The sequence below is a fragment of the Spermophilus citellus genome (assembly GCF_964194105.1).
Source record: "Spermophilus citellus genome assembly, chromosome: 4".
In the NCBI taxonomy this organism is placed as follows: Eukaryota; Metazoa; Chordata; class Mammalia; order Rodentia; family Sciuridae; genus Spermophilus; species Spermophilus citellus.
This window is the reverse complement of record NC_138185.1, coordinates 117,157,212-117,182,980: the sequence shown is the minus strand read 5'-3', so window position 1 is coordinate 117,182,980 and position 25,769 is coordinate 117,157,212. Positions and strand designations below refer to the sequence as shown.

The window sequence follows — 25,769 nt, the reverse complement described above, 5'->3', positions numbered from 1 at the left end:
TATTTTAAGAAGGGGAGCTGGTTGCAGTGGCGCACGCCTGTAATCTCAGCAGCTTGGGAGGCTGGGACAGGAGAAATGCAAGTTTAAAGCCAGCCTCAGCAGAGGTGATGTGCTAAGCAACTCAGTGAGACCCTGAGTTAAATCCTGGGTGCCCCAAAAAAGCAGAGGGAGGAGGCGCAGGCAGGGGGGCGGCTCTTGAATTTGTATAAAGTCAAAGACTATCTTCTAATAAAATTACTAAGTATCACCTCCCTGTTTCACCCAAATCCACACTCCTAAAATATTTTTATCCTACTGCTCTGTGAACTAAATAAATTTTGGGGAAAGAGTATGCAAGGGCACATGTGAAATGGAAACATTCCTCTGGGCATCAGAGAACAAAGGGAACACCATGAGCTTTTAAAAACCACGCAAGACCACTTAGGCCATGGGCTGCTCCCTGTTAAACTTTTTAAGCTGTCAGAGGTAACAACAGCTGCTTTCTATGTCTTCTAGCAAAGGCATCCTTTTTCTCTACATCCCTAGTTGAATATTCACTAGTCTAGCTATCATGATGTCACAGACTGTAGATTATGTTGAGTGTGAAGCTGAAGTAAACTGAGTATGCATACTTCACAAATGTGTCAAGAAAATCTACATAAAAGAACTGCAAGGGAAGTCTTCTGCAGAGCGGAACATTCTAAGATGTGAATAACAGTTTCTAATGTATTTCTTTATATACTCAAATTTCCTTTATACTGTGTTTTAAAAGGAAATGCACACCTGTTTAATTCAGGGGTAATGATAAGCTAAATAGCAACTGTAAGCAGAGGATTATAAAGACTGTCCGAGGTTCCCTCCAAAAGAGACCCTGGAGATGTTTCTAAATATTTCTCCTCTACATGGGACACAGTCCTGTAGTGTTTAGGCTGTCTATAGAGACAAAGGTTTATTATTGCAGAATTTTCACATCCATTAGCTATTAATGACTTATTTAAAATCAAGATCTAGAATGGTAGACATTCAAGAATAATCAACAGAAGCTTCTACACTTCATTAAGAAATACCAAAAAATGTTAAATTATTTCCAACTAAAAAGAGGTACTGACATAGATGAAAACTAGTTTTCATTATGCAAAAGCCTAGATTAAAGTCACTAACTGACCTGAGGTGAAGATTTTGCAGTGGAATTTCCTAAGCCTAGCTTTCCATAGTCTCCATCTCCAAAAGCCCACACCATGGAGCCATCTGCTGACACTGCCAAAGTGTGGTTTAGCCCACAGGCTACCTGGAGAAATAAGAGGTATTAAAAAAGCAAATTTTAAGACTAAAACACCATAACTCTGTCTCTGGGATCATTTTTTCAACATCATTGGAGAATTTGGTTATATTTCCAAAGATTTTTATTGGCTTCAGCACCTACTATAAATGTTAACTAAAATGGGTTAATTGAAATAATTTCTAATGTCCACAAACAAATAACTTTCTTCTTCAAAGTGAAATCCTTCAAATATCTGTGACTAAGAATCAAAAAGTACAAAAGATAGGAACAAATACATACAAATCGAAATATTCATTCACACCAGAAAGTGTCTAAGGAATGATATAGGGAAAAAAAGACAAATCTATATTATTCTGTTGTTGGTAATACTCTGAATGTGCACAGCAAGATCAACTATTGCTTGAGAGCAGTAGCTACCAGTGATGCTGCAATTCAGCCATCAAATTCAAGAGTGCCAGAAAGGAGCCACAAACATCTGTATTGTTTAAAAGTTTTATAGCAAGTTTTATTAGCACCCTCTGGAGGTTTTAAAATATTCCTATCCTGAAATAAGGACATTTGTTTGTCCTAAAATATGAATTCATATTCATTCATTGGAAAAGTTATGAAAAAGTATCAACTAGACCAACCAAAATGTACAGAAGTACAACTAGTGATCCTGAACCCTCCTGAAAGGAGAATGTCTCAAGTACACACAGAAGGGATAAATTCCTCTCAGTTAAAACACTGTATTGACTTATTCCATACTTGTCCAATTTGATATCCTTCCAGTGCAGTCACTCTCTCAGGAAGTTTTTTGTTAGAGGTGTTGCCAAGACCCAGACGACCATAGTCACCATTACCAAAGGTAAACAGTTTGCCATCTGAAGTTACCACTGCTGAGTGCTTAAAGCCACAAGACATCTAGGACAGAACCAAGGAGGACAAAATGTTTTTGAGGAGAGGGGATACTGAGAAAAAAAAATAAATCAGACACTTTTGGTTATTAATGTAGTGACAAGTTAGGATCTTCAAGATCAATCTATTCTATCTGCCCAGGTGACTCTCCTGCTCCTCCAAGTCTGATCTCCCTCACCAGCCTCAGGAAAACCAAGTTAAATTGCAAACATTAGAGTAACTGTTGCTACTCTTTAGCTGTGATTAACTGATCTACACTAAATGAGATAATGAATGGAGAAATTCTTTGAAAATTCCTAGGGTGCTATGTAATTTTACAATATTATTTTAGATCACTAACAGATAAGAAAATGTATATGAAATCAGCTTGTGTAACAAAAATGATAGAACTTAAGTAAGCTCTTAGAGTTTCTTTCAAGGATCTGTAGCACCCAACCCTGCACCAACCAGCTGGCTCAGGAAAAAAGGAAGTCCATTCTTACACCAAAGCCCATTCAAACTTCTAACAAGCTCAAGAATGAATCTCTACAATCAAAAAGTGGATCTTTTATAATACTTGCATATTTTTACTATTATTTACTGTTACCTAAATTTAAGAATGCTATTCAACAACTAGTACATTTATATTCAAAGGCAAATTTATCCATGTTCTGACCTGTACCACTTCTTCTCCTTGTAAGGCCTCAATCTGCCTTGGCCGCCGCTGCCTGTCACTGTTGCCATGGCCAAGTTTACCATAGTCACCATCTCCCCAGCTAAAGACTTCACCACTTTCTGTCAGGGCCATGGAGTGCCCATCAGAACCACAGGAAGTCACCAGCTGGGTCACCACAAAGCCTGGAATAGAGCAGAAATCGAACAGGTGTCACTGAATATTAAAACTTCTTTCTTTTATTTGTAGCCACTACAGAACACCCCCAGGATTGAAAAACACCAAAATAGTATTACAGAAATAAAAATAAACCTGTTTTAAATCAAAGCTGTAGCCAAAATCTGGCAAAATTGGAAGCAGTCACATAAAACAATGATGATGCCCAGGAAGATGATGACTACAGCAGTTATAGTCACTAATGACTATATTCTAGCCACTTCTATAAATGCTTTACATGAATTTTCTCATTTCCTGATTTTTTCCCTTTATTTTTATTTATATGCAGTGCTGAGAATCGAACCTAGGGCCTCACACATGCTAGGCAAGGGCTCTACCACTGAGCCACAACTCCAGGCCCTCATTTCCTATTTTTACACAAAACCAAGGAAGCAGATTCTAATATCACCACTTTAACAATTGCAGATACTGAGTCACAAAGAGATATAGTAAGTTTGAGCAGGGTCCCGAAGCCAGGGACCAGAAGGAATATAGACAGGCCACCAGCCAATGTTTCCATCTCCACTGTTACACTCTTTCCACCCAGATCTCCAGGAAAACACTTAGAACTTTCTGTTCTGAACTGTTACTTATTTGTTTGTACTTAAAAAGCCCTCCATGCTTTCTTTTTAGGCTTCAGAATAAGTAAGAGTTCACTTAGAGAACAAGCCAAAAGTTTTCTCAGTGGTTTTCCCACAGATTTTCTTTCACTGAGTCTCACAGAACTCTCCTAGAGATGCCCATTTGCACATTTCCATATAAATTGACTTTTTTTTTTTAAGAGAGAGTGAGAGAGGAGAGAGTGAGAGAGAGAGAGAGAGAGAGAGAGAGAGAGAGAGAGAGAGAGAGAGAGAGAATTTTTAATATTTATTTCTTAGTTCTCGGCGGACACAACATCTTTGTTGGTATGTGGTGCTGAGGATTGAACCAGGGCCGCACGCATGCCAGGCGAGCGCGCTACCGCCTGAGCCACATCCCCAGCCCATAAATTGACTTTTAATTTTAATGAAACACAAGCCTGATTGCTACTGCTATTAACAGTTGTCAAATTATACTTTTATAATTTTAAAGAATTTGGTTACAATCATCAGTAGGTTTCAAAAACAGTTATTTAATATATCACTGAATGCTAGCATTGCTATTATAAATAACCTGCAAAATAATATAGCTTAAAATATGTAAATTAAGACGGTATATATGCCTAAACGAAAATTCAAATGTAAGTGAAAAACTTATGATTTTATCTAACAAAGGTGTGAGAAGAGTTCCAAGATAAGCAAATATTTTTATGATTAGGTCATAACTTCTAAACATTTCAAAATTAAGGACAATTTTACCTTGTAAGGCTGAAATAACTGTTAGCACATGAAGGTCATCAGAATTTCCTTGTCCTAATCTGCCATAACTTCCTTCTCCACAAGCCAACACTGTACCATTGGCCTGGATAACAAATGTACAATTCTGACCACATACGACCTAGTATAAAAGCAAACAATTAAAAATATTACCCTTTTATTATTTCACTTTAATGTGCAACATTTGAATGATTCCATGTATCCCAAGGATACCTTCACATCAGTCCTTCTATCATTTTAACTACAGGGGATAGGTTATTAACTATGGTTTTCTTATATCTCTTGATTACTATAAAACCGCTTATTTAACCAAGAGACATATGAGGCCTATCTAAGATAGTTTCGAACCATGTTATGTACAGGGATTTCAGCCAATTGTGCAGAGTTAAACAATATCATTAATACAACACAGATACAAGAAGGAAGTGGGAAGGGTGGTGAGGAAACATTGAAGATTGGACTAGAAAGAAGAAGAAACTAGAGGGGACATATATAAGGAAGAGCAGTGAACTCTGGAATAGCTAAGGTAGGAAAGAACAAAAGAAAAAAGCAATAACCTCAGAAAGGTTTGGAAATATGTTACCATGATTATTAGAAGTGGGGAATGATACCAATGAAGTATGCCTAAATATCCTAGGGAGTTTGTGAACTCAAGCAGAGAATCACTAAGAAGGAGTATTTAAACTTCCACAAATATGCACTATGTAGGCCTACTGTATCATGCTGTTAATTCATTACACTTGGAAGCAAGAGGAATTTAGAAAATTTTAACAAAATGTCTTAACTCTGCAAAAATCTTAGCAAGCTTTTATTGGGAGGCTACCCATCATAACTTTATTTAATGATTCCTCACAATAGACTATGAAATGGACAAGCTTTATCCCCCAATAAGTTACTGACAGCAAAGGAATTGGAATTATCAATTTCCAAGTTTTCTCTACATTTTTTACCCTATTAGTTACCTGTTGTGCCTGTGAGAATGAGGGAGCTGCGGCAGGTACCATTACATTTCTTCCTGCTTCTGCCAACTGTCCATGCCTACCAGCACCCCACAGGTAGACATCACATTTACCTCCCAGGTGCCAGTCCTAGAAAACCACAATCACCTAAAACTTAGATTCATCCATTTGTTCAAACAAGCATGTACTGGGTATCAAGCATGTGCCAGCCTCCAAGGGAGACACCAGGACACAAAACACACACATTTATAATAAAAAAATTGACTGAGAACCACCATACAGTCATCTTCATCTTTACTGACCTCAGGTCTAGAAGTTGCCCATGACATAATTTGCTCATCCATGCCATTGATCCACTTACTGTTATCCTGTAAGACAGGGAAGACATCAGTATCAAAATCCTGCTTATTAGTCACAATTTTTGTTCTTACCTATTAATAAAGTCTTCTAACAAATTTTTTCCAAAAAAGATTATGGAAATAGTATGACAAAATAAGAGCGAGTTTTTGTTTTTGTTTTTTTTTTTTTGCCTTTTTATTTATTTGTTTATTTATTTTTTAGTGGAGTCTTGCTATGTACACAGGATAGCCTCAAACTCCTGGCTCTAGAGATTCTCCTGCCCCAGCCTCCTGAACAGCTAAGACTACAAGCACATGTAACCATAACCTGCAAGAAGAACTTTATAATCATTTCAAACTTAATTTTATTATTATTATTATTTAATGCCTTTATTATAAACACTTTCACTAAAGCCTTGGTGTTTCAAAGCTACCCATATGTTTACTGAGCATCCACAGGTGCAAGGGCATGTATATGGTTTACTGCTTTTGTGAATGTGCAGCTGTGGGTAGGTTTCTTCATCGTTTTATATTTCAGTTTTTGCATCTACAAAACAACAGATTTGGGCCAAATGAGTTCAAAGGGACACTTCTTGATTAAAATGATCTATATTTAGATAATTTTCCTCAATTCATATGTCTGTTTTATATCATATGTTCAAATGTTTGTATACATAATTCTTCATAAAGGGGTTGTCTACACAAGTATTTTACCTACATCATAGTTTCCACAGCTAGACACTTTCAAATATAGTCAAAAAGAAATGATAATTTGAATGCTCTTTCATATTCTTATTTGGCACTGATTAAAAGCATGACTGAAGTACTAAATAAATTAGAATCCATATGTGGTACAAATTTTACAAGTTGATCATGAAAAAAATGCTACAATAAACAAACACATATAGGAAAAAAATGGAAAAATATGGAACTATTTCACTGAGAGCCAGTAGGTGTACAAGAACTCTCATATAATCAACATCTGTCACCACAGAGACCTGATATCAGATTGAAAATGACCATCTGAACAAAACATATTTTAAGTTTATCTAACAACATGCTTCTAGCTATCCAAGCTAGCAAAAACTTATTAAGGGTCTTCTATATGCCAAACACCCCTGATACAATCTCAGCTCCAAATAATAGCTGCTTGTGTAACATTTACCATTAGGAATACAAGTTCATCCTCTGGAACAGGCTCTAGATCTGGAACAGTAAAAGATTCTGGAAATTGTGTTCCATTGGTCAGGGCTTCAGCAGCTTTAATGGTGGTTGAGAAGCATTCTAACCAGGCCCACTCGTTTGGATTCCAGGATGAAGGGTCAGGGAGGCAGTTCTGGTGGTGTGGTGGCACTGGAGGGCTACACAATAGCTGATCCAGATGAAGTCCCACAGCAAGGGAAGCCAGACATTGCATATAGGGGCTGTGAACAAGCTGGTCACCACAAACCACATGAGGCTAAGAGAAAATGCAAGGATGCCATGTTGAAGAGCTTGTGCCAAATAGTATACATTAACTTACCATGTTCTAAAAGCTGTAATCATTTTTTAAAATATTTTATTTTTTAGTTACAGTTGGACATAATACCTTTATTTTATTTATAATTATATGGTGCTGAGGAGTGAACCCAGGGCCTCGCACAAGCTAGGCGAATGCTCTACCGCTGGGCCACAACCCCAGCCCCATCATTTTAAGATTTTTACTTTCAAAAGATTTTAAATTTACAGAAATACAGATATAGTAACAGAGAATTCCTATAAACTCTTCACTCAACTTCCTCTAATGTTAACATCTTAACATAACCATGGTATATTTAGCAAAACCAAGAAACTAACGTTGGTAGTATAATACTAACTAAACCAAAGAACTTTATTGGTTTTCCCACCAATATTCCTTTTCTGTTCCAGGAGTCAATTGAGGAGATCACAATTCATTTAATATATTTTCATTATTTTTTTCTCCTGATTGAAAAAGAAGGTGTGGTGAGGGGATAACAACTAAATCATGGAGACCTACTATTTTCTACCATTACCAAGAGAACCCTGATAGTCACCAAAAGAAAATCCCTTCCTCTTCTATGGTACTCTCTAGGCATGGCACAGTAACTCTGTAAGGGACTGAGGGTTTAGAAAAGAAAATTTGGGCAAACACTTCAGTGAAATTAACTAGGTATGGTAACAACTGATTATATTAATGTAGTTTGGCAAAAAACACAAAGAGTCCTGTTTAGGGGCAGCATACTATGACTACTGAGGGCTAAAATGCAGGCTACTTGAGGATCTGCCTGGACAATAGGTCCAAATTCCACAGTTTTTCATTCTAGTATTTAATGATGCTACTCAGCTCAGCTTAACTGTTCTACTAAACTTCCCCCAAAGATTTGCTTGGTACGTGGCAAGGATGTACATCCATATCCATTCCTACCCCCCAACTTTGTTGCAGAGTCATACAAAACCAGATATACGGGCCAGAAAAGGGAAGATCAAACTCATAGGCATAGATACTTTAAGAAGCTTTGTAGTGAATAAATCATCTGATGGGTTGGGGTTGTGGCTCAGAGGTAGAGAGCACGCCTAGCATGTGTGAGACTCTGGGTTTGATCCTCAGCACCACGTAAGATAAAATAAAGACATTGTGTCCACCTATGACTAAAAAATAAATAGATAGATAGATTTTTTAAGGTAAAATAAAGACATTGTGTCCTCCTATGACATATATATATATATATATATATATATATATAAAAATAAAATCATCTGGCAAAGAATGATATTAATGATACAAATTTGGGAGTTGTTTTCATTTTATTTCAGTAAAAATAAAGTTAAGAATAGGCTTAGGAATTCTAAGTCAATTCACAATTGACTTTGATTCTGTCCAAATATCCACACTTACTTTCCTCAGACTTAATGTCTTTAAGGAATAATTTCAAAGCTGTAATTCAAATTCTAAAGCACCTGCAGATCTCTAGGAGTAAATGCAATGAATTACCTTTTCATAGGCATACTGCTCCTGAAGCATCATGGGTAACCGCTCCAGAAATGCTCTCATGCAAGGAGCCATGTTTAATCCCAGAACACCCTGTTGTTTCAGTGCCGTTCTACAAGTTGCTAAAACATGATTGGCAGTGGCCCATTCTGCTGTACAATTCACAACTAAAACATCCTGGTTGAAAATAAATCATGGCAGATAATAAATTTGTTTTAAGTAAAAGATAATACTATCAACATTCAATCTCAGAAATTCTTTCCCATAACTACATTAAACACTTTTGCTTTATTAGACATTGATTTCCAAAAAGGCTGTATTTCAAAACATCTTAAATTTTGTCTAAGTAAAAATGGTCTTTTTATTTGTTTTGGTACTGTGGTTGGAACCCAGAGACACTCTACCACTGAGATACATCCCCAGCCCTTCTTATTGTTTATTTTGAGACAGGGTCTCAATAGGTTGCTGAGGCTAACCTTGAACTTGGGATCTTCCTGCCTCAGTCTCTGAGTCACTGGGATTACAGGAGTATACCACTAATTGAGTGGATAAGAATCATAAAATTTGTGAACTACCCTGGCATAGCTAATTCTCTTTAAAAACAATGCCAATTATTTGCTGTTTCATAGAACTTGTAAAGGTACATAGTTTATTTTTAAAATATAATATAATCACAGGGATACTAGAGGAAACTATTCTGTCTACTAAGGAACACATTTGCAAAGCAGCAGAACTGTTCTACTCTGGCTCTATGGTTTATTTACACAGTCTACTACTGCCTAGGGTATTACAAAATATTCTTAGAACTAGTTAATTTTTATATTTTACTTCTAATAGGACTGACTATTCATGCAGGTTTATGGATTCTTTTAATATCATTTAACCACCTAAAATGTAAACCAAACAGCACATTGGCATTAATCTTTAAGAGTATGAGAAACGATTACTGTAGGAGATATCACATCATTAAATTACTTTACAGTAAGGTGACTAGTGTTTTTGTTAGAGCCTTAAGTTTAAAAGCCACGATATATTTTGCATACTTGAATTAAATGTCTCACGATGTTTTTTGCCCCCAGAGAAAATTCTTTTGAGATAGCTTAGTGTTATGCCAAAAATCACAACAGAAAGAAAAAATCCATTTTATATCTTTCAATGGAAATGAAATTACTCAATTGAGCCCTTGCACCAAAGCCCAGAGAATAGTAGAAAGAGTACTAGACAATAAATTAGAAGGCCTGGTTTCTAATTATTCCACCATGAAATAGCTGCATTATCTCCAGCATATAACAATCTCTCTGGATATGTTTGTCATCCATGAAGTAAGGTGCTTAGCCATGATTTCTAAAACTGTTTATAGGCTTATATCCTATAAGTTGATATAACTGCAACATTACCTTTGATCTATTTGAGCAAGCAGCCACCCCAACTTCTGGAATCCACACTGTGGTTTGAATAGCTCCAGAGCCTATCACAACTGTCTGCAAGACAGAGCCATCCTAAAATGAGATAAATTTGTCAGTACACATTATTTAACCTTAGGCATCACTGACATTTAAAATTTATACTTTATATTTATAAAAACATATTCTGATATCTATATTTCAGCTAAATTCAACAACGTCTAATTACTTACTGACAACCCAATTTTATAGGACCTTGAGGACCTTAAGAATATTTATTAACAGTAAGAAAAATTAAAGGGCAGAGGATTGTTATTATTTTTTCTAAGGGATAAGTATTCTTAAAGGAGTTTATTAGGTATTCAAGATATTATTAAATCAAATAATTTTTACCACACATATTTAAGTCAATGTAAAAATATTTCTTAAAATAAAAATAAGTTTATGCTCTTACCCTTAAAGACCAAATGTTCATGAGCCCACCAAGTCCACCAGACACCAGGGCCAACCCATCAGAACTAAAGGCAACAGTTCGAACAGGAGTGATGTGTCCCCGCAGCTGATAAATACATTTGGCTCCTGCCGATTTCCTATATCCATCCTGCAATCATTGTTTTTAACATTTGTTAAAATAAAAGCAATTTATGGGTTTAAAAGTTATAATTCATTCTTGAAAATTTTACATTTCAGTGTAAAACTAGGGACTGGGGAGAGGGGAACACCTTCTCTCATAATGATTAGTTAGCCTGACTGAGTAAATAATAAAACATCAGTCTGGTTCTCCTTTGCTGAAGCTGAGTTTCACTTTTTCAGATCCATTTCTAAACTAGTTTTCTACTCTTCAAATTGGCAGAAATGACTACGTTTTCAAGTACCAGTTATCCTCCAGAGACAAGAACATGCTGATTTCTATTTTTTTTAGCCAATGGTTTAATTTTTAAAATTTCAGCTTTATGTAACTTTCATTTTTATGAATGATACTCTGGAAAGTATGTACCCATGGTGTTCCTACTTCACTGTACCTAAGATTCAACTGATTACAGTAGCATTGATTCTATTCATCACCATCATAACAGTCACTATTCAATATGCATTAAATATTTCACCTTAACAATTATGGTATCTGATTCAAATAAATTAAACTAATTCAGAGAGCACACAGAGTATAACAATTATTGATAATTCTTTAAAGGATTCTGCCCTTTGGGATATTGTGCTAAGTATCTTACTGAGGGAGAATTACTTTGATTAGCTATACTATCTATGATTTCAGAGAAAGTCTTCAAAAACACCAGAACATTACCTGGCAATTTGATTCCTGGTCCCACCATCCTTCTGAATTAGTCATATTGGTCTGTGTCATATCTTGTGGAATACACCAAACACATACCAAGCCACTCTGACAGCCACTTAAAAAAAAATTGATCACATAGAAGATTACATACTAAGTATCACATTGGAAAAGCACTCTTTATTTCTTTGAGGTGTTTAACAGTATTACAAATTATATGAACAGTAACTGGCAAAAAACTGTTTAAGACTACTGAGAAGCCAAATTTAGTGCAAATAATAAAAAAAAAAATTAAGGCACACATGCACACGCGCACAATTTATAACATACGTAGCCATTAGTAACTGTAACTTGGATCCTCTCCCTGGAAGGTTGCACCAAGCAATGCCATTCACAATAGATGGATGACAGAGTGAATGCAGACAGCGCCAGCATCCTGAAATAGGTCCCCAGAGTTTCACATTTTCTTCTTTGGCACATGTCATAAGAATATGGCCTGTCGGGTCCCATTTCATACTGACAAGAGTATCCTTGAAACGATAGGGAGAGGGAAGAAATCAGAAAAGGGAAAAAAATGATTTTTCTTTCACAAATAAATTGTTTAAATTCAATAATTTATGATATATTTCTATAACTCAATTACTTTGAAATCAACATTTTAAGCCTGTCACACACTGCCATGTCATTTCCAATTACTAAATAAACTTACCCTATAATATAATCTTTGTTATATATATATATTTGTGACAGTCAAACATCAATAAATGTTAATCAGAAGGAATTATTAAATTCTGACTCCCGAGAGATACATTATTTTTCATTTGCATGAGCATTTCAAGAGTCATTTTTCTGACTGATATTCATTACAGTGAAAAAGAAGAAACTTTTAAAAAGAAGCAGCACCCATCACCAAATGGACAAACATTTATGAAAATGTGTGACATGTTTTGTGTTTATATGGTTGTGATCACATGTTCTGATGTTTTTTAACCCTCCTTCCATAACTCCCAACTCCAGATTTCAGGCATTTATGTCACCTGCCTAGGTGTCCTGTAAACATCTGAATTATCAAACTGTTTACAATAAAGGAATCATCTTCATGAGTGGAATTTCTGGCATCAATAAGAGACACTGAAAAGGGAGTATTCCCAGCATATTCCCATATCACTGTTTTGGTTTTACTTTTTTCATGGCTTGATTTTTTTCTTTTTTAACATAGACTTTTCCATATACATACATGGACTGAAGAGTTTGTGTAACAATAGAACATTAAATCTTAAGTACATGATGTAAACATTTTAAAGAAATTGGTACCGAATAAAAAGCAAGAAAAATAAACTCTCTGGTGAAGACCCGTTTACCTTATGTGCATCAATTAGAACAATGCCTCCTTTCTCAAGTGGTTCCTTTGTTCCCAGTAGCAATTTTCCATCAAAATATCCCACTGCAAATGGTCTATCTTCACTGAACCAAGCAATGCAAGTAACAGATACTAATATGATAATAACAAGATAAAGAAAGAAGAGAGAGACTTATTTGTTATTTTCTGATACTCTGAAACAAGTATATCCTACTGCAATCACTGTAAATTTCCAAATAGCTCTTTACTGCATTAGACAAAAAGTAAGCCTACTATAAGGCTTACATGTAACCCACTCTAAAACTCATTTATAAGTGACAAAGTACCTCATTTTTAATCTCTTATTCTTTTTCAGATTATTGTTACAAAAGAGTGACAACAATTGAATACCTTGGTTTATTTTAAGTTGCTGAACTAATGATTGAGAAGTGAAATAACTCAAGTTACAGAAAATGACCTGTCCCTTCTTCTACTTATTTAATATTCCCTACTCTGTGTGTTTCCATATTCTATCAAAACAATCTGCTTTTTAAAGCTTATATAACACTGAAAGGCTAAAAAAGAAGGGGAAAAACAGTATAACTATAGAATTGGGGGGTAGGAACAGACTGGATAGGAGAAAAACTTTTCACTCTATACCCTTTAAAAATTTCTAAATATTTGAACCCTGTGAATGTTATAAACTTTTTCCCCCCTTGTGGTGCTGGGAATTGAATTCAGGGCCTTGTATATGCAAGGCAAGCACTCTACCAAATGAGCTATATCACTAGCCCACTTAAGTACTTTTTAAAAATATTTTTTTAGTTGTAGATAGACACAATACCTTTATTTATTTATTTATTTATTTATTTATTTATTTTTATGTGGGGCTGAGGATCGAACCCTGGGCCTCACACCTATGAGGCAAGTACTCTACCACTGAGCTACAGCCTTAGCCCCATGAGCTATTTTTTAAAAATTAATTTTTTTTATTGTTGGTTGTTCAAAACATTACATAGTTCTTGACATATCATATTTCACATTTTGATTCAAGTGGGTTATGAACTCCCATTTTTACCCCGTATACAGATTGCAGAATCACATCAGTTACTCTTCCATTGATTTACATATTGCCATACTAGTAAAAAAACTCTTCTACTCTGTATTGTTTGCTTTTGTAGTACTGAGGATTGAACTCAGGGCTTCACATATGATGGGCAGTGCTCTACCACTGAGCTACTGAAAAACTTCTACTCTGTTAGTGAAGTACCATGTAAGCAAGCACTTGGAGCTTTGAAATTACATCACTCCCCCAAAGTTGCTAACTAAAACTACTAAGGTGCCTACCTACTCACAGTACATGGTAAGAAAATAAATGGAAACAGACTTCTGAATTTCTCTTGTCAAACCAGGAATTTTCCACCTTTTCCCATTTCCTCAATTTCACTCATTGTTAACAATTTCATCTCTACCAATGATTATTATCTTTTTTTTCTCTTGGACAATTTTTCTTTCAAGGGAGACTTTGGAATCTTACAGGATGAATGACTAATATGCATTATAATAATATTAAATCTCATTTTGGCAGAGAAGTTTGAAGAGAAATATATTTCAATTTAGTAACTAATTCAAGTGAAACACCAAGTAAATAATTTAGGAAATAAAACCCAAAAGTAATATTCACTTATCATTTTTGAAAGCAAGAGCCAAAACACCAAGTCTATGTGGTTTGGGGCAAACTTTTTCAACTAGACACAAGTGCATTTACCATCCTTTCGATAGCAATGCTCCAGTTCTCGACGGTGCATGGTAGACACATCAACAACTTCAATCAGTCCTAGAGATCCATCCATCCGTCCCACCAACAGTAATTCTGGAGACTCTCCTGACCAGGCTGTAGCTGGACTCTCTTCTGGCCAAGCCAGGGCAGATACCCAATGAGGTTGAATATCTACTAATCCTTTTCCTCCTATAGAGGGGGAAATTATTAACTATTTGTTATTTAATTATTTAAGAAAAATAACAAGAACAAAAAAAAATTACTTAAATTATTAATATATTCAATGCAGCTCCTAATTTCGTAATAGCTTACTAATAAGTCTGTGAAGACAGTATCCTTCATTTATGTTATTATTAAATTAATAGGTTTTCTGTAACTATTAATAAGACAAAATTACACAGGTATAGGAGGGGAAAAAAGGAAATATTTAGTGGCAAATACCAAATACCTAAGACCTTTCCTAATAATTATTGACCAAATTAATATGAATAATTTATTTAGGGTAAAAGCTAGCTATTCCTCAAATAACTGAAGTACAATAGCCATTCCTCAAATATGTAAAAATGAACAAAAATACTAATAAGCCCAGGATTATATTTTTTCTTTTCTTCCTTTCCATTTTCTTTTTTTTGATATGACAGACTGAGCCCCATATCTATTTACTGTTGAACTACATCGCCAGTCTTTTTTAATTTTATTTTGAGACAGGGTCTTATTAAGTTAGGGCCTTGCTAAGTTGTTGAGGCTAGCCTTGAACTTGCAATCCTCTTGCTTCAGTCTCTGGAATTACTGGGATTATAGATATGCACACTGTGCCTGGCATTTTATTTTTTTATTTTCCAGAGAAGTGTAATAAAAATCAACAAGAATTTGTATCTGTGAAACAAATATAAATAGAAATATTTAAGCGATCCAAAAGGTTACATAGTTTAAAATTCAGTGAACACTATTTTTCCTCAAATATTACTTAGTAATGTATTCAAAGAATTTTTCTTTACAACTACTAGGTTAGTTGAAATTCCAAGAAAAAAAATCAGAAATGAGTTTTTTTGCTCTAATTTAAATCACATTTTACATAGATTTGATAGTTATTAAACAGCTTATGATTTTCAAGGTATAGAGAAGCCACTGTTTGGACTTAGAAGGTTAAAAGGCATAAAAAGTAGTTGACTACTATTTGTATGACTCTTACCATTAACTTGCCAGATATTCACCATCTTTTCCAAAGCCCCAGCTAGATATTTGCCACTGATGCTCCAAGAAACAGGAGAGAAGCTTGGATCACTGGGTGACCCAAGGCTATCCTCGGCATCCCCTTCCCTAGAATACAAAAGATTGTATGAAATTCTAATCCTTATTATTCAAAAGAAAACTAAACTTCAAACTTTAAAATAAAGATTTCATTAAGACTAGAGTGCACAATAGCCAAATGATGTTTATACTATTTCTCATTTAATTAGTACATAATTTGTTAGCAAAGATATGCAGATTTTATAAATATTGTACACATGATTATCATGCAAAATACATTGATTTCTATTTACCTAATCTCTAGGAAAGTCCTCAGAAAAGAAATACCTACAACTGGCTATAATATAATGAAAACTGCTATATTTTGATATAAGTAACATAATTATGCTAATTCCCAATCAATCCTTGAAAACTAATAAAAAATTATCCTGTTTTATATAATTGAAAATTTATTTGCCAGTAGACTCTGAGTAAGTTAAATATAGTTAATTTATAATTATATTTTCTGAATTACTACCCTGGAAAGTAAAAATAAACACTGGCGATTTAATAATACTATTAGAAATGTTTTAAAAAATTTAGTGACAACTTGATTACATTAACAACCAAGATGAGACATGTTTGGGATTCTCTTAAATGTTATACAAGTGATGCAAACACTCACAATCTGTTGAATACACAGGTCTGTTGCAGTGAATATTGTTTCTTGGTAACATTCCACACTCGAATGGTGCCATCATTGCCACTTGTAGCTAAGAGACCTTTTTTATTACACCAAACACATGTCATTACCTGGAAAAATTGGGAATAGTACTTTAAAACTATACTTCAAGTAAGTATATATTTGTAAGCCATTTAGAAAAAAAAGAGACCATGCATATTGAATTATAGCATAAACACTTTCACAGTTTCATGGTAGCGTCTTTTTAATTTTCATAGAATTTTTCAAATGATAAAATCCTTTAATCAGAACTTACTTGATTGTTGCTAGACTTAGCTTTTCCAAACTCACTTGACTTATCTAAACTATATTAAAAGCTTGACTAAATATATTTAATGCAATAAAATACAAATATTTTAACACATGAATGTTCTATAAAATAAACAACAGACTAAGAAGTGGTTTTAAAATTCCTTAAGTAACACAGTTCAGTCTTCATTTTCCAAATGCACTTATCATTGGTCAGAGCCCAGTAGGTTAGATTAAAATAGGTCAATTACTTTTCCTTTTGCATAAATAAGCCTTTATCTTTTGTGAAGCTAATTCTTCGGGGTTTTTTTTCCCATCATCCCCCATCTGATTTCTCCTGTTTGCATGCTGTTATATCAACCCAATGGACAAAGAAAGTAGAGTTGGTAACTAGTAAGCAAATCTTGGGGTGTGTGTGTGTGTGTGTGTGTGTGTGAGAGAGAGAGAGAGAGAGAGAGAGAGAGCGCAGAAGGACAAAGACAGAGAAATGAGAAACTAAGATCTAAACTGAGCTATTTTACATAGGTGATTAATACACTTTATACTCAAAATACATACTCTGTTCTGATGAGCCTCCAACTTGATAAAGGAACATTTCCTGAGATCTCCTCCCATATCAGCCAGTGTTTGTGGAGCAGTTTGGTTGTCACGGTCGTGCGCAGCAAGAGTGCGTACAAGTTGTTGAGCAGCCCATTGCCTATGCTGTGAGGACAGCCTGGAGGAGAGGCAGCAGGCTGCCAGGGCATTAGCCAGCTCCAGAGGGCCTACAGCAGAAGGATCATAGGAAGGATGGGCATACAATTGGGCAATTAAACCTGCTTAAACAAAACAATGAAATGATGCCCAGGTGAGAGCTGGTGGTGATGAACAAACAAAAATGGGTTAACCCATTTCTTCTAAGAATTAGCACTTTTGTAAGCAATCATATCACAAAGATATACATATAAGAGATAAAGCATTTACTTCATATTAAATTCTATAATGTCTCAATTGACTACAAGTAAACATTTCCTTATACATCAATAAATAATCCTTGCTCTAAGAACTCAGTAGGCTAGAAATACAGTACGAATAATTTTAATGCTCATGCAGAGATAGCATGCCCTTAGAAATAACAGTTTGGCTTTCGCTGCTCAGAGAACTTGGGAACTGGGGTTGTAGCTTGGAAAAAAAAATCCTGTTTGATTTCTCCCGGGTTCAATCACATGGGGGGAAGAAAAAGGATTTAAACAGTCCAGTCAAGGGACTGAGCTGATGGATCCAAAAGCCCATCTCTTTGGCCAAATAGCCTGATGAAGAGAAGGGTAGAAGCCAGATGCATTGGCACACATCCGTAATCCCAGCTATTCAGAGGGCTGAGACAGGAGGATTACAAATTTGAGACCAGCCCAGGTGATTTAGTGAGACCCTTTCTCAAAAAAAGAAAAAAGAAAAAAGGCAGGATGCAGGCTGTGGACATAGTAAGTGGTGCAGCACTTGCCTAGCATGTGCAAAGCTCTGGTTTTGATCCCCAGCACCTCCCCCCCCCCAAAAAAAAAAGAGAGAGAGAGAAAGAAGATAGCCACTGATTACATAGTGGTGTTTAAAATTATAATTATTCTATAACACTGACTTTATCTAAATTTTAATTAAAGAAATCTACCAGGATTATTATATATTGTGAGTCAAAATACAAACTATATACTAATTTGGCGCATTTTTAATACTTCAGTACACAGTGAAAAAGTATCCATGTACTTTTTTATGTTCTAAACTTAAGAAGCTCACATTTTACTTATTATAATATCACATATAACAATGCAAAAATACATTTTTTAAAAAACATGAATTGAGTTGATTAGAAAACTTTATTTAAGTAGTATAAAACCTACCTTTCTTTTCAACTTCTGACTTATCATAGTTAGGTCTCAGTTTGGCCCCTTTGTCTGCTAGTAATGCCACAAGGGCCTGTGTTACAACAAAGTTTGGAGAGGTTACAAGCTTATTCTCTTCAGCAATTCCTCGGAGAAAGCTTGGTAGAAACTTTCTCTGAATTGGATCATCGACTGTGGTTAGATTTACACCTGTTGCAGCAGAAATCAAGTTCTGAAGAGGCAATTAGAACAAACAGGCTTAATTTTTACATATAATTTCGGAACAAAAATATTTCAAATAAATGTTTCTCCAAGAATCAGAGGGAAATAAGCTATGCAGTAGGATAAATACTGAAGCAAACTTACCTGTGTACACAACTGCACCAGCAGTTTTGCAGCACTAGGAGTGTTTGATGCCAGACATCCCACTGCTGTGCTCAGATAGGCGAGGCAAGAAATGGGTTTGTTGGTCTTGCTGTGACTGCCTCGTGAACGTTCTGAGGTGCCTGCTGTAGCTGAAGGGCTGGTGGAGAGGCCAGCTCTTCCTGCTGCAGCCAAGCACATTAATCGAACCAGCGTTCGGATATCTGTTAGCCCCAGAGACTCAAGACCAGCAGCCAGACTACAACTCGAACCACTGCCAGGAAAGGAAAACACTTCAAATGGATAAAGAAAATAGATTCTTAAGGGACTATCTGGAGCCCCACATACCATCCACAGCATCAAAAACCAAAATAAAATGAAAGCTATGCTATTGCATCTTAGTAAATGTCAAAAATACTATGCAAGCTAAACTTTCTCGTTTCAATAAATACTGGTGTACACTTTAAGTATCATCAATTACCAGAGAATAACATGTAGGAATTTTCATGTCGCATAAATTTTCACAGTGTGAGTAATCCCCTGTAACTACTCTCCAGCTCAACAAACATTAATAGCAGCACCTCAAAAGCCGCTTTGGGATCTTGTCAGTCACTATAACCCTCAAAAGTTACCACATTTCTGACTTTCTTTTTTTTTTTTTTTTTTTTGTACTGGGAGCTCTAGGGTGCTCTACCACTAAGCCACACCTCTGGTGCTTCTTTCTTATTTTTGAGACATGTTTCCCTAAATTGCCTAAACTGGCCTCAAAATTGTGATCTTCCGGCTCAGCCTCCAGAATCACTGGGATTACAAGTGTGTGCCACCAACCCTGGCCACACTGACTTCTAAAGCCATAAATTACTTTTGTCTGCTTTTTGAACTTATATATATATATATATATATATATATATATATATATATAGAATAATAAAGTATGTGCTCTTCTGTGTCTGGCTTCTTTTGTTCAAGATTTTGTAAGATTCATCCATGTGATTACATTATGTAGTTTATTAATTTTTATTGACATATAAACAAAATCTACCATAATCCATTTGTCCATACAGATGACAATCAGGTGGTTTCTACTGTGAGGCTGTTATGTCTTTTGGTGCACATGTAGAAGCATTTCTGTTGTATACATCTACCCAGAAGTGCTGGGTCATAGAGTATGTTCATATTCAGCTTTAATTGATATTAGCAAACAGTTTTCCAAAGTAGTTGTATCAATTTATTTTCTCAAGGTGTTTCACAGCCTTATGTTCACCCCCCTCCTCAAGTTTTAAATTTTAGTCATTCTGGTGAGTGTGAAGGATGTCACTGGCTTTTAATTTTCATTTCTCGTAAGACTAATGAGGCTTAAATACCTTTTCATGTTTACCATTTGGAAATCCTCTTGTATGAAGCACTTCTTAAAATGTATTTTGCCCACTTTTCTTTTGAATTCTTTTTACTTTTGATTTATGGGAATTCTCTATATATTGCTGGTTATATGCATTGCTAATATCTTCTCCCATTCTGTGGTTTTTTTTTTTTTTAACTTTCTTAATGATTTTTACTAAACAGAAGTTTTCTGTTTTAATTCAATCTAATTTATCAATCTTTTTTTCTTTTTCTTTTTTTTTGTGGAGGGTGGTGGTTACCAGGGGAACTCAACCACTGAGTCACATCCCCAGCACTATTTTGTATTTGATTTAGAGACAGGGTCCCTACTGAGTTGCTTAGTGCCTCACTTTTGTTGAGGCTGGCTTTAAACTCATGATCCTCCTACTTCAGCTTCCTGAGCCACTAGGATTACAGGTGTGTACCACTTTACCTGGCAAATCATTTTCTTTATGATGGACACCTTCTATGACTTTAGAAATTTAACCCCAAGATCAAGAATAAATTCTTCTATATTATTTATAGAAACTTTATTGTCTTATACATTTAGATCTAAGAGCAACTTTGGAATGATTTGGTTTATTTTATATAGATTAAGTTTGGGGTCAAGACTCATTTTTCTTACCCTTATGTGAATAAATCCACCTGACCCTGCCCTAGTTGCTGAAAGGACTATTTAAACATTGCTCTACAGTTTTAACCACTGACAAAAATCCAACAAATCAAGTGTTTATATACATGTGTGAGTCTGTTTCTGAAATCTATTCTTCTCCATTATCCTATTTGTCTATTCTTGAGCTAACACCACACAGTCCTAAATTTTATTTTTTCTTCATTGATTTGCCACCAAATACTTCCACTTAAGTTTTTCTTAAATGGGTGTTTTTCAGGTGTTCTTTTTCTTTTTTGTATTATACTTCAAAATATGAACTAAGCAAGAGTCCCTATATCAAAATTTGCAAGATTTTGCTATAGTTGGGCTGATTCTGCAGAAACATTCAATCTTTAACTTTTACCCAGCTAACTTTTACTTACCTTTTTTCACATAGAAAATAATGTCATTATACTGAGTAGATGGCATACATTTAATTTTGTTATTTGAAGTGGACCAATAGGCTTTTTTTTTGGGGGGGGGGGGCGGATGTAGGGGAGTTTACTGGGAATTGAACTCAGGGGCACTCGACCACTGAGCCATATCCCCAGCCCTATTTTGTATTACTTAGAGACAGGTCTCTAAGTTGTTTAGCACTTCGCCATTGCTGAGGCTGGCTTTGAACCCATATTCTCCTGTCTACAGAGCTACTGGGATTATAGGCATGCACCATCCTTCCCACCCTCTGCCAATAATAATAATAATGAAGCAGAAAAGAAAGTTAAGTAACCAGGCATCATGGTTCATGCCTATAACCCTAGCTACTCAGGAGACTGAGGCAGAAGGATCCACGAGTTCAAGGATAGCCTAAGCAACATAGGAAGACACCCCTCACCAAATTTTTTTTTCTATCTTACCCTCCCAAATAACATCAGATTCCTATCTAATATATACCAGAAGCCAACTTAGCATCATTTACACAAAATAAAACTCACCTGACTGAGAGAAGAGACAGTGCTCTCATGACCATGGTTCTAGCCAGAAGAACTTGAGCAGCAGCTGTCACTCTCCTTAAAGCCACCACCCGGTCATGAGGATTTGCAAGAGCTGCTGCCTGCTCTCCTAATGTTATTCTCCCAGAGGAACTCTTTTCTACAGAGCCATGGCAACCTGAAAAAACAGGATTGTGTTCAGTTCTCAACAGGTAAAAAAAAAAAAAAGTATCTGGACTACTGAAAATTTTTCCTATTTTATATAGATGCTAGCCTGCAAAGAAATACAGCAAACCAATGTATTTTGCTCATTTTGAACTTCATTATACGAAAATTCCTTCAGAGAAACTTGGATATTTCTAAGTTCTAATTTAGATATTTCTAAGTTAACAACCTATTAAAGTTTCTATTGAAAACATTTTTTGCTCATATGTCACTTTTACTGATCTATCTATCTATCTATCTATCTATCTATCTATCTATCTATCTATCTATCTACTCCCCCTCAGCCCATTAGTACTGGGGATTGAATCCATGGGCACTCCACCACTAAGCTACATCTCCAGACCTTTATATATTCTAAATTTTGAGACAGGCTCTTACTAAGTTTCTCACGCTGACTTCAAACTTGCAGTCCTCCTGCCTCAGTTACTCAAGTAACTGGGATTACAGGCAACGCCACCACCACAACCACTTCCACTGATATTAATAGATGTAAAAAAGACACAGTTTTAAAAATATGCTTTGAGTACACATAAAGGACTGTCACCAGTACTGTCTCAAGTTCTTATTTTGTATTCCCTACAACAAAAATTCCATATTTTCACCAATATAAAAACAAAAAAGCTGTCCAATAATTTTAGTCAGTTAAAGAATTCTCTTATAACAAAGTTTAAAAAATCCTTAGTCATGTTTTACAAATCATCCTTTTATCACTTCAATAGTTCATAAACACAAAAAAATCAAAACTTAATATTATATCATACCTCTAAAATGTTAAAACAACTGGCTAGAGAGACTTGATCATGTAAGAAAACGTTAAACCACTTACTATTTATCTAAGAAACAAATTAAAATGGACAATAAAAACCAATGCAAATTAGTATTTCAGTTTACCTATTTGCATAAGAGTCTCTTCCATACTGTTGGTAGCTGTGACCATTGCCACTGATGCTCCTAGTGGGTCACTGTCAGGGAACTGAACTGGTTCTGGTACAATGCGCCGGTCATTTAAACCAAGTGGTCCAGCAAGCAATTCAAATTCCTCTTCACCTGTCAGCTTTTCATCTTCATCAACATCTAACATGTCCCAGTCTTCTGGAATTTAAATAAATAAATATATGATAAGTGAATATAAACCATGATTTAGCTCTGCTGGCAATCATTATTATAAGACATATCTAAAATACAATTGGATTAGGTAGGCATGATAACACATGCCTGTATTCCCAATGATTTGGGAGGCTGAGGCGGAGGATCACAAATTCAAGACCAACCTTAGCAACTTAGCAAGAAACTGTCTCAAAATAAAAAATAAAAAGGGCTGGGGGTGAAGCTCAGTGGTAAAGTGCCCGTGGGTTCAATTCCCAGAACCATATGCACACAAAATAAATAAATATAAGAAGCTAGATTCAAATTCCACTACCCACAACATAAACTATAGCATCATCTCCTGGTGACCTGACCAAACTGCATTCTTGAAGCAGAGTGAGACAAGAGAAGGGAAAAAGAGCCAGTATAGTTGAAAATAAAATAAACAACTGGAAATGTCACAACTGGTCATGGAGGTTTCAACCAATAAAAAAAGTGTTGTGAGACCAACAAAAGGTTCATAACACTGTCCATAATCATTAAGGAGAGGTTATTTCAAGTAAATGAGTGCTCCAGAAAAATTGATGGTCATCTCAATTTTTTATTTTTCACTTTTCATAATTAGGATGTAAATTTAAAATATACTACATCTCTTTTCTACTTTTTGGAAAAAATATGAAAAACAGAAGTTAACATTCTGTGGTAAAGCTAATATTTGGGCTCAGGTCCTTTTTCCTTTGACTTTCAAACTATGGTTATTACTACAGAATATTCAAGTTAATATGTACATAAATACAGACACATATCATGGTATATTTTAGTAACAAATGTTAAGCAGAGAGTATATATAAAAATACATGTAAAATAAAGAGGCTCTCAAAACAAACAACTACCTTCATACACACTGTCCTGCTTGCCAATTAGATCTGGAGCTTGTCCCTTGTACCTGCACCAAACATGAAGAACATTGTGTTTTTATATAAAAGTTAGTATCCAAATTTGTGCAAATTAAGCCATTAGAATGTTTTAATAGGTCATTAATAAAGCAGCAAAATATAAAAGTGTTTTGTATTATGGGGTAATCTAATAAAAACTATAAGTAAGTATGTATACACATGCTAATAAATCAGTGACTGTTTTACCAAACAACTGGGGAGATTCCTGATCATCTACAACCAACTCTTTCAATCAAACTTCCAAAAAGCCTTTAAGATTTAATAGTTGACAATAAAGACCAAAATTCTACTTACTAGAGATTAAGGATATAGAGAAAATATTTTCATGGCAACTCATTTAAACAGAGCAGTCTATTTTTTCACCAAAAAAAAAAGATATTAATTAAGATGCCAGAAATATGGTATAATACATCAATGAAAAAAACTGACTGTATGCCTTCTGAGGGTTAAGGCAAGTGTCCTGACTAAAACTGGCCAATAAGTCAAAGATTAATAAACTCCAGTGAAGGACCTGCTGTCATGCCTCTATTTCAAGACCTCAGAGATCCTAAAAGGACCTGCTGTCATGCCTCTATTTCAGGACCTCAGAGATCCTAAAAGTATTCCCTACTTCTCCATACTTTCTGCCACCAATTCAGCAATCACAGGACTTTGGGAAGATAAAAATTATTCTTCACATGGAAAGTCTTCAGTTCCTATCTCTTAAGGTATATGATATTCATAGAGCCTAGATATCTACACAATTTCAAGGTACCTTTCAGAATTTGTTGTCTTGGACTTAGTCTTCAGAGCTAAATACTTCTCCCTGCAGCTTCCACATAGCAGGTAGTATGGATTTCCACTCCCACATTCACCACCGAACCAGCCATCCACATAAGAGCCATTACTGCGATAGCCCTGACGATTTGCACTGCGCCCACAGCCTGGGTGGTTTCTCTTCATGTGCTGATTGAAGCTGACGACACTGCATTCACACAGTTCACATACCACCACTTCTTCCCTATCTTCAGACTCACAAACATGCTGCATAAAATGATTTCATACCAAATTACTATAGTCAAGTTAACATAAAATTAAGAGGTAAATAGATTGTTTACAATCTTAACTACTTTGTTTACATATCTTAAAATATTCACAATATTTTCATTAATACTTCATAAAAATTTCTTTTAAATAAGAATTCAAGCCAGGCAGTGAGGCATGCCTACAACTTTGGAGGCTGAGGCAGAAGACCCTAAATTCGAGGCTACCTTAGGAACTTAGTAATACTGATCCTATTTCAAAATAAAATAAAAAGGGCTGGGTGTGGCTCAGTGGTAGAGGGTCTCTGAGTTCAATTCCCAGTACCATAAAATTAATTAATTAATTAATTAATTTTTAAAAATCAGAATTGAGATCCACAATAAATTGCAATATGAGAAGAGTGAGAAAAGAGTTAAGAACATGACAATCTGCCCTATCTTAAAGCAATAATTAAAAAAATAATAATAATAAAAAAACCCTCTCTCAAGTGAAAATAACTACTTTTTATCTGGCTATAAAATGCTAAATCTATTTTCTGAATTTCTGAGAAAAGTCATTAGGATGCAGTTATTTTACTGACTTTAATATGGCAGTTAGT

The 25,769-nt window shown here is 35.2% G+C and overlaps 1 protein-coding gene across 6 annotated transcripts in view; it reads right to left on the bottom strand.

Annotated features, from left to right (window-relative positions):
• The window catches only part of HERC1 (HECT and RLD domain containing E3 ubiquitin protein ligase family member 1), a 189,991-nt gene that overhangs the window by 17,281 nt on the left and 146,941 nt on the right, over positions 1–25,769 (bottom strand). For 5 of the 6 annotated variants that reach the window (XM_081288631.1, XM_081288635.1, XM_081288636.1 and 2 more), the window contains exons 45-67: positions 24,903–25,171; positions 24,086–24,138; positions 22,998–23,198; positions 21,885–22,059; positions 18,921–19,191; positions 18,573–18,786; positions 17,260–17,465; positions 16,396–16,523; positions 15,673–15,800; positions 14,469–14,669; positions 12,723–12,853; positions 11,692–11,891; positions 11,374–11,479; positions 10,525–10,671; positions 10,065–10,166; positions 8,671–8,844; positions 6,844–7,137; positions 5,643–5,708; positions 5,344–5,469; positions 4,364–4,502; positions 2,814–2,995; positions 2,009–2,164; positions 1,145–1,267 (exon numbers count right to left, since the gene is read on the bottom strand). In XM_081288631.1, the coding sequence (XP_081144757.1) occupies positions 1,145–1,267; positions 2,009–2,164; positions 2,814–2,995; positions 4,364–4,502; positions 5,344–5,469; positions 5,643–5,708; positions 6,844–7,137; positions 8,671–8,844; positions 10,065–10,166; positions 10,525–10,671; positions 11,374–11,479; positions 11,692–11,891; positions 12,723–12,853; positions 14,469–14,669; positions 15,673–15,800; positions 16,396–16,523; positions 17,260–17,465; positions 18,573–18,786; positions 18,921–19,191; positions 21,885–22,059; positions 22,998–23,198; positions 24,086–24,138; positions 24,903–25,171 (3,792 nt within the window). The remainder of the gene's footprint in view (positions 1–1,144; positions 1,268–2,008; positions 2,165–2,813; positions 2,996–4,363; positions 4,503–5,343; positions 5,470–5,642; positions 5,709–6,843; positions 7,138–8,670; positions 8,845–10,064; positions 10,167–10,524; positions 10,672–11,373; positions 11,480–11,691; positions 11,892–12,722; positions 12,854–14,468; positions 14,670–15,672; positions 15,801–16,395; positions 16,524–17,259; positions 17,466–18,572; positions 18,787–18,920; positions 19,192–21,884; positions 22,060–22,997; positions 23,199–24,085; positions 24,139–24,902; positions 25,172–25,769) is intronic. The other variant, XM_081288634.1, reaches the window with a different exon arrangement.